Below are 9,175 nucleotides of genomic sequence, written 5' to 3'. Positions count from 1 at the left end.
GCTGACTATGTTGCTCCCCACCCCGCCCCCTTGTCTGCCTGCTGGAAAAGGCATCATCCCTGTCCCCGGACGAGGCCTGCACGATGCTGGAGCTCAAACAAGGCACAGTGCAGAGATGGAGACATTCCCTGCTGCTATCCTTCCCGGATAGAAGCCTCTCAATCGTCACCACCATGTTCTCCATCTATCAGATGTTCCCGTCAGCCCGGCAGGTCCGGGATCACCAGTTCCCTCGGTGAGTGCCCACCTCATAGCCAGCACAAGGGGGAGCCTTCCGTCTACTAGTTGTAGGACTTGGGAATGTCACTGCACCTCTCTGACTTTCCCTCTCCTGTCCGGAAAAGTGGAGGTGCTAAGAGGATGAACCTCGTAGGGCGACTGCAGGGAGTCATGGGAGGAAACATGGCACGCGCCTCTCTGGGGCCCGGCTCTGCAGAAAGGGCTGCTGGACATGCTGGGCGTCTTCGCGCTGAACATTTCCCTCTCCAGGGAAGACGCGTTCAGGCTCAACCCTCACAGGCCTGTGGTCCTTCTGGGTCTAGAGAAAGGAAACGGAAAGCTGGCAGCTTTCCTATTGGCAAAGGACCTCTGAGATGCCATCTAGCTGGTCCTGACTGTGGTCCTTTATGTGCCCAGGTCGAGGGGACACTGGGAGCAGGCAGAGCAGCCCAAGGGCCACTCAGGATTTGCAAAGTCCTGTTTGGGATGATTTCATTCAATCATGGCTCTTAAGCACCTAGGAATGCAGGCTCTCTCTAGTCACCAAGAGCAGTGAATGGGTAACGTAGAGACAATGTCTGGGTCTCCATTCTCGTCCCAGGGTCACATAGGCACTCTCCACATCCTAAGCACGCATGTCTAGCGTTCATCAGATGGGGCATCTCTGTGACCTACTCTAGGGATGAATGGATCCACCTCTCTTGGGACCACGAGGATGCACTCTACGATCAAGGAAGAACAGGATAGGTCTTTGGGTGCCAGAGGAGGTCCTGCTGCCTCCACAGAGCAGGGTGGGAGGCGACAGGGGATGTTGCTGGCGAGGGATGTTCAGAACCATGGATCTCCCAGGACTCTCGATTTCCATGGGAGAGCTTAGTGGGGCAGCTTCCTCTGAAGAGGCCAAAGAGTCCGAGAGAGGTGTGGACGGGATGCCAAGCACTCTGGGAAGCAGAGCCCATTGTGGGCTGAGTTGGTGCCTACAACAGCCATCCCTTGGATGGTCCATTCTTGCTCCGCCTGCCCCTATCCATATCCACCTCCGCTGACCACCACAAGTGGGGCCAAGGACAGAAAGGGTGGGGACCGGACCACTCACCCGTCGGCCTCCAACCAAAGCCCAGACACTGGTCTGCAGGGAGGATGCATGACTGAGGGGCCAAAGGACAGACCTATGGGAGGTCCCTCCCTCATCCCACGTGGTCAGCAGTCAGCAAGGACAGCTCCAGAGGGGTTGCAAGTGGGCTGGCGCCATTCTGTGGGGCCCACACCGAAAGGATGGTGCTGTGGGAGTAGCGTGGAAAAGGAAGGGAAGGCCAGGTCTCTGACTCTGCCCCACATTTGACTTTCCCCAGCACTCTGTGTCCCATCTTGGGAACCTGGCCTGAGCAGACACGGCAGGATATCGGGCAGTCCCTGCACACTGCCCATGTGGAGGTCAAGGGGGCCTATGTGCACGTCACGTGGCATGACCGGGACCTAAACACCCATGCCCCCGTTCCGCTGAGGCAGCGGGAACTTCTGCAGCTCACAGAGGCTGAGGCGGAGGGTAAGGGGCATTGCAAGCTGGGAAGGCCATCTGGGATGGGGCTCATGGGCTGGGTATTCCTTGAAAGGCCATGGGATCCGTCCTGTTCAGGGAAAGGCACATGGAGTGTCAGTGATGTGGCTGAATCGTTCCCCTTACTCCCACCCCCGTGTCCGCTATGCGACGCGTTCCAGCAGCTGAGCCGGCCAAAGAGCCTCCCATGGAGCGAGAGGCAACCCTGGCTCTGCATCAGCCATCACCTTCAGGGTCCGAGCCAGCCTCCCCTCCACCGGCTGCTCCAGAACTGGAACAGGGGCTCCTAGGTTACGGATGGTCGCCGGGTCCTGAGGCACAGACGGCTGGGCCATCGGCTTGCCTGGGAGTTTGCACGCCAGCTGTCGCAGGTGCCACTGAGCCCACTCCAGCCGCAGAGGCATCCTGCCAACCCAAGAAGCGGCTCAAAGAGAAGGAGCCTGACCTCCTGGACTTCCCTCCCAAGCTGGTGGCAGAGCAGCTCACCTACATGGATGCGGTGAGCAGCTGGGCCCCCAGGGTAGGAGGGCAGGGCCGGCTTTTCTTCTGCTCTCCGCTGCCCTATACCGGCTTTTCCCTGATGTGGACTCCTAGGATATAGGGCCAGATCTCAGCTGCAGCCCTAACCGACCGGGGAAACCCATCAGGGTTTTTAGACCTGAGCTTTCACTGTCCAGCTGCGGACTGTGGAGACAGGCACTGAGAAGGACTGAGGCAGAGGTACCACGCAGATGCAATGACTCAGAAGCGAGAGCCCGTAAATGGGAAGGCTCTGGTCCCCCGCGGGGAGGAGGGCAGCTCCCTGTGTGCAATCCCGTCCATGGGTCGCCCACCCATCTGCCTGGGAGCCTGAGCACCATCAACCTGGCTTAGGCATCTGATGCGTCCTGAAGGACAGGCTAGACACGGAAAGCCATGCTTTCAGCCACCAGGTGACAATGGGCACCTGTAAGGAGACAGGGACCGCAGGGATGAGCATTTGGAGGAGGAGATGCCCCCTTGGGAGCACCACCTGGTGCGGCCCCCTGGACATGGAATGATCAGGGTGCACACGCCTTCCTCCCTTCCCTTGCCTCTCTTGGCTCCTGGGGCATCCCGCACTGGCTTCCCTCGGAGAAGAAGAGGGGCATGAAATGCAGGCTCTCTAAGCAGGCTCCGGCCACATTCGCAGCCTCCTGAGCTCCAGCTCTGACCTGGGACCCCTCCCGAGGACATGAGTCTTGCATGGGCGAACATGTGTGGGGCTCAACACACCTCCCCCTGTCCCCTAGGAGCTGTTCAAGAAGGTGGTGCCCCATCAGTGCCTGGGCTCCGTCTGGTCCCGGAGGAACAGGCCTGGCAACGAGCACCTGGCACCCACAGTCCGGGCCACCATCGCCCACTTCAATGCTGTGGCCAGCTGCATCGTCACCACGTGCCTTGGCGACCCAAGCATGACAGCCCGGGACAGGGCCGTGGTGGTGGGCCACTGGATCCGGGTGGCCAAGGTATGCTGTGGGAGGCCCAGCTCCCTGAGGCTCGCCTGAGCCTCGGGAACTGCTCTTCTGTCTCGCGCCCTTCTCAGGGCTGAAGGCCCTGCTCTAAGGCCTGTGGTCCCTAGGCTCTTCCTCCCGGGGGCATGGCCCAACGTTGGGACGCTCAGTTCCCACGTGACGCCTCCTTTGCAGTGAGGGAAAATCCTCCCTCTCGCCAGCAGTGTTCCTCTTTAGGGCTGACCTGTGCCCTTCTGCAGCTCCCTGGACATCAGCTTCACCCGTGGGGGAGCCCTAAACCGAGGGGGGCACTAAAGCTCTCGAGCATCTGGGGCTCCTGCTCTCCCACTGACAGCTCCTTCTCCTCCCTCCCCCAGGCCTGTCAGATCCTAGGGAACTACTCCTCCCTGCGTGCCATCCTGGCGGCTCTGCAGAGTGCCTCCATCCACCGCCTGCAGAGGACATGGGACAACGTTTCCAGGTGAGGAGGCTTCTCTGCAGGAGGGGCCAGGATGGAGGCGGGATCTCCCACAGGCCTGTCCTTTGCCCCCCTCAGTCAGCTTGGACCTCCTGGGAGGCAGCAAACCCTGACCAAAGGACCTGGGCCCGGGGCTGCTCCTCTCAGCCTTCCTGGGGAACAGGCCACCAGGCCTCCTGCTTGAGAAATCCAATGTCCTCCATGCCCCACCCTGGCCTCAGCTGAATTCCATATTTCCACGTGGTGACTTGGCAGCCACTGAAGTCTCTGCCCATGGTTCAGCCAGAACCCCACCCAAACCGAGCTGTTCAATTAAGCTGGGAAGGGACGCCCAGGGGGACGCCCAGGAGAACGCCCTCCCATGTCCTACGAAGACCCCAGTGCTCAGAGCAGCCCAGAGCAAACCCTCAGCCAGCCCCGTGGACATGCGGGGCTGCTCCAAGAAAAGGGACTCGCACTCTACCCTGCCACGTTAGGACTCCCCTGAGCCTAACTTCTTTCCCTCTCTTCAGGAAGAGCTTCCGAACATTCCAACAGCTCTGCACAGAAGGCAACCCCCAGGGCAGGGAACTACTCATCAAGGTAGCACGGGAGGTGCAGGGCTCCAAGGACAGGAGAGGGGTGGGAGGAGGCGTGATCCTGTGTGGATGAAGTAGGGAATGGCCTGAAGCATTCCTCGGGGAGCAGAAGCCTTTGGCAGGAATGTGCTGACAGCCTGGGCTGAAGATTCCCCCTGGGGCTGGGACAAGCGGGTGCTGCCCATCCAGACTCCCTAGGCTAGATTTCAGGTCTCTCTGTGTCCATCCATCGAGAAGGTCCACATGGGGGCCCACATGAACGCGGACAGCCCAGAGGACAGGCCCCTGCTCACAGATGGGGTGGGGATGGGTTGTGGGCCACAAAAATGATGATGCTAAGAGGATCCTGAGTGCTCAGGAGACCGCAGGAGGTAGGTGGAGTTCCCCCTTCTGCCCATGGGAAAACAGGCTCAGGGAGGCCAGGCTCCAAGCTCCAGGTCCCCCATGGACTGAATGGGGGAGCTGAGATTGTTCTAGAAGGACTCGTGGCATGCTTCAGGGGAATGGAGCGTCAGTATCAGCAGACGTAGGTCGGACGTCTAGGGTCTGCAGTCAAAGACGGTGGGCGCAAGGGGACTGAGGCTATTCTGCTCTCAAGGATCTTGTCCTTGGCCCTCTAGAAGCGGCCCTCGAACAAACTGGCCAGCCTGGTGAGGCAGCTGCAGAGAGCGCGGAAGGGGCTGCCCAAGAAGGTGAGTGTGCCTGAGGGACAGGGCCTCCAAGGCCAGGGGAGAGGGGCTCCTCCCTGAGGGCTAGAAGCGTCCAGATCAGGACAGGTGGGACCTGCCACTCCAGCTCCACCTCCTGCCTGCTGCCACAGTTGCTCAATGTCTTCTTTCCTGGGGACCAGGAGGAAGGAGTCTAGCAGGCTGGGTAGAGAATGGATTTGGGGCTGCGGAGGGGCCCGGGGCTCCATAGCCAGGGGGTTTTTTGAATTTCAAAAAGCAGGCCCTGGAGGGGATTAGGAGGAGTCTGATGTTCTGGGAGGGTGAGGGGAAAGCGAATCCAGGGGAAGCAACTAAGGGTCCTAGGCCCTTTTCCATGTGGGAAAGTGGGGTGGGCCAGGACGCTGAAGTCTTTTCGGGGAGGGCCCCTGTGGGCACCAGACAACAGGGACTCATCCCAAACCTACCCCTCATGACACAGGGTGTCGTCCCATACCTTGGCACTTTCCTCTCCGACCTGGTGGTGCTTGATACAGCAATGGAGGACTACCTGGAGGTGGGTGAGCCTGAGGATTGTGGAGGAGGGACCAGAGTCCTGAGGACAGGGAGCAGAGAGTCCCCGGACTGAGCCCTGAGCTCTGAGTCCTTCGGAGACCTCCCTTCCCCACAGCCTCACAGCCGCCCCTAAGAACTGGCATCTCTTGCCCATCTCAGTGCTGAGGGAAGGGAGTCTGCGCCCAGACGGGTGGCCCAAGACTGGGGAAGCACCAGCGCATCCTGAAGGTGAAGCTGCATGCGCTCTGTGTGCATGGGCTGCAGCCTCTCCCTCAGACCTTGCCTGTCGGGGACAGTGAAGTCAGGACCCTGCACATCAGCCACACTTCAGGAGCCCAGCAGATCCTGCCTGCCTGAGGCGTCTGCCGCTCCCTTCAGTCACCACAGAGTGTTGTGCTGCAGGGTGCTGACCGGGAGCCCTTTCAGCATCCCCCAGTCTTCCTTCCTCTGGACCCCAGGGCTTGCCCTAACCCCAGTCTCATTGTGTGTGTGGGTTGGCGGCCCACTCCGGGGTCCTGGACTACGCGCAGCCTCAGAACGGGTGGGTGTAAGGTGCTAGGACTGACCGGGGGCCTCTTTCTGAAGGACAATGGTTGTCTACTTTCCAGGGCAATGAGATCAACCACCGCAAAAAGAATAAGGTGAGCATACGTAGCCCTGGCTGTAGGGAAGGGCAGGCAGACCCTATCAGAGACGCCCCTGGGAAGAACATTGCTTGGCTCCATCCACTCCCCTCCATCTCCCATTTCCTGGGACAGGTTGCTAAGAATGAAGTGCAAGACCCATCGAGTCAGTCAGTAGGGATCCAGAAGGGCATCAAGGAGAACTTCCCTTGATGGAGGAGGGGCTAATTCTACTAGCCTCTGAGAACAGTTTGGGACCAGACGAAGTTGCATGCAGGAGGGTGGTCATGTGTGCCAAGACCCAGGACCCGACCCCTGTCCCGCTGCTCGGCCCTCACCTGGCCCTGTAGCTTCCCCACCCAGGCTCAGGGTGCATCCTGTGCCTCTGTCCCGGCCCAGGAATACCGAGTCCTCACGGACATCATGCTGCTCCAGGCGGCGGCAGAGAATTACTGCCTAGAGCCCCAGCATCCATTCACGGCCTGGTTCTGGGCTGTGGAGCGGCTCAGCGAGGAGGACAGGTGAGGCCCACTCAGGAGCTGGGTCAGGCGACGTCGGGGTGGACTCTTTCTGCTGGCCCCGCCTGGGATCCTCCTTCTAGGGCTCCCTGGGCAGCCAGACACCAGCTGTGGGAAAACCCTGGGAGGGACTCCTGAATGCCAGCTGCTGCTCAACTCACAGGTGTCCCTCTGTCCTTAGCTACAACCTGTCATGCCAGCTGGAGCCGCGGTCCTAGCTGGCCAGCAGAACACAAGCACCAGGACCACTGGCTACAGCCACCATCAGACCTGAACCCGTGCACACTGGCTGAGCCAAGGATTGCCCCTCGGCCCCTGGGCTACTTGTGGTGCACGAGCCCCATCCGCTGCTCAACACCCCTTCCTCTCCCCTACAGAATTACTTGTTCTGGAAGGGGCAATATTGAATATAATTAAAGGGTTGTTATTTAACCACAACCACCACCACCACAACAACAAAAAGGAATGAGAACCCTTGGGATTAAAGTTTTCTTACCCAAATAATAATAGTAGTAGTAGTAGTAGTAATAATAATAATAATAATAAAGGTTTTTATTTTCTCCTCTACCTGCCCACGTGTGCGTTTGGTTCTTTTATTTCCTACGGTAATGTACAACGTGTACAGACTCTCTTCTTCATTCCTGAACCCAGAAATCTTACAGAGTCAGCAGCTATTCAATGGGGCAGAAAGGAGAGGAGCCAGCCCTCCTCACTTCTGGTGGCACTACTCATTACTGGTGGCACCTCCCAATGCCGTTTCCTCAGAGGACAGGTTCATTTCTGTGTCAGGCATCTGGGCAAACAGCAGACACAGCCCTCAGGACCCCTGAGATGGAGACGTTGCAGGTCCTTCCCCAGGAAGGCAACAAACCCTGACCAGGCGAGTCCTGGAGAGTTCCTTCCCCTCCCCAGAACTATGTGCTGCCCAGGAGAGGGGCTGCTACTCTACCCTCTAAAGCAAGGAGGACGATGTCTTGCTTCCTTGGGGATATGCTACGTGTGCGTGTGTTTGTGCGGGTTTGGACCCAGTATTTGGGACTGACGGTTGTCGAGTTCAGTCTCCTGAATTGCATCAGCACGATGTAGGGAAAACACATGCAAAGAGATTCAACCCTGCCTGTGGAAGCTCCAAAATCTGAGGAAGATATTTTGTAAATGGAAGAAGGGCAGGCAGGACGTCCCGTCCTCAGTTTCCCTAGAGGCTCTCCAGGTTCACCCTTTACCAAGACTGGAATCCCCCTGGGATCCTTATCCAGGATCTCTGGATTCCTTTTCCCTGCTTCTTTTGGGTGAGGCTGGAGAAAAACGAAAGAAACTGGGAGGTGTCTCTGGCTCTATTCACGTCTATGCTGACCTAGGAGCTAGGATGTCCAGCCATCCTGCATTTCCTTACGCAGTTCTTGGCAAGGCCGTGGGGCCCTTCAGGCCCCTGACCCTCTTGGTCAGGTCCATGGTAGCCACTGCTCCCTGGCTGGGGCCTGATGGAGCAGAGATTGGTTCTCCCTTGCCAGGATAAAGGTTCAGATCCTTGACCAGAGAAACCCCACACTCTCCTGGCTGGCCAAGGGCACTGTCAGGTCCAGGTGGTTCTGAAGTCCCTGGTCTCCATCATCCACCAGGTGACACACCCATGTTCCACTCACTTGTCTGAAATGGGGAACTCGCCTGACGCGGTAGACCAACACACACATGGAATGTGAGCAGGGGAGAAGCGTCTATCATGCAAATGGATGCGAAACGAAGCAAGGGTAGGAATCCTTCTCTCCAGACACAACAGACTCTGAACCAAAGGGGGGAGGTACGAAGCCACAGAGAAGGACACTACTTCCTCGCAAGGGAGGCCATGTAATAGGAGAGAACATCTCGAAATATGTAGACACGCACCATGGGAGCACCCAAAGGCATCCAACAGTGCATAACAAACATAAAGTCACCTTTGACAGCCGTACCATGCAGTGGGGGACTCTAACACCCCACATCTGCTAATGGACACAGGATCCAAACTGACAATCAACAGGGAATCTATGGCTTTGAGGGATGCACCCGTTTCAACACGTAGATGCAGAACCTTCCACCCTGAAACCGCAGCATCCGCAGTGCTGGATTTCCAGTGCACATGGAACATTCTCCAGAGTAGATCACACGTTAGGGCACAACCCAAGTCTCAACAAACTCCAAAAGATGGATATCATCCCACGCATCTTTTCTCAGCACGATGCTACGGAACGCCAAATGAACCCTAAGAGCAACCCTGGAGAGACCACGAATCCATGGAAGTTCAATTACATGCTACCCAACCAGCACTGGGTCAACCCGGAATCCAAAGAGGATGTCCAAAATTACATGGAAGCAAAAGGACACGCCAAGGGTCCCCAACCTTGCAGATACAGCGCCAGGGAATCTAAGAAGACAGGATCCAGCACCACAAGAAAAATCCCCAATACCATCAGCTGACACATAAGGACCTAGCCAAAGCACAACACAGAGCTCCTGAGCAGTCGCTCAGCCT

General features: G+C 57.9%; 1 protein-coding gene across 1 annotated transcript; it reads left to right on the top strand.

Moving 5' to 3' along the window:
• Nucleotides 1–706: 706 nt before the first annotated feature.
• LOC309857606 (ral guanine nucleotide dissociation stimulator-like) lies at nt 707–7,053 on the top strand. Its single transcript, XM_082750336.1, has 8 exons — nt 707–3,264; nt 3,627–3,730; nt 4,240–4,309; nt 4,926–4,997; nt 5,452–5,526; nt 6,134–6,166; nt 6,548–6,669; nt 6,848–7,053. Exons 1-8 carry the CDS (start codon nt 3,211–3,213, stop codon nt 6,882–6,884), a joined length of 567 nt encoding a protein of 188 aa, XP_082606462.1. The 5' UTR covers nt 707–3,210; the 3' UTR covers nt 6,885–7,053.
• Nucleotides 7,054–9,175: the final 2,122 nt, after the last annotated feature.

Source organism: Mustela nivalis, assembly GCF_964662115.1.
Source record: "Mustela nivalis genome assembly, contig: HAP1_SCAFFOLD_938, whole genome shotgun sequence".
Taxonomy (NCBI): Eukaryota; Metazoa; Chordata; class Mammalia; order Carnivora; family Mustelidae; genus Mustela; species Mustela nivalis.
The sequence above is the reverse complement of the archived record's forward strand: the minus strand, read 5'-3'. Positions and strand labels throughout refer to the sequence as shown.

Bases quoted from the DNA above. Each gene is read 5' to 3' on its own strand.
- LOC309857606 (XM_082750336.1), top strand. From the start codon at position 3,211: ATGACAGCCCGGGACAGGGCCGTGGTGGTGGGCCACTGGATCCGGGTG. The intron at 4,310-4,925 runs GTAGCACGGGAG...TTGGCCCTCTAG, and splicing joins GCAGGGAACTACTCATCAAG to AAGCGGCCCTCGAACAAACT. The intron at 5,527-6,133 runs GTGGGTGAGCCT...TCTACTTTCCAG, and splicing joins CAATGGAGGACTACCTGGAG to GGCAATGAGATCAACCACCG.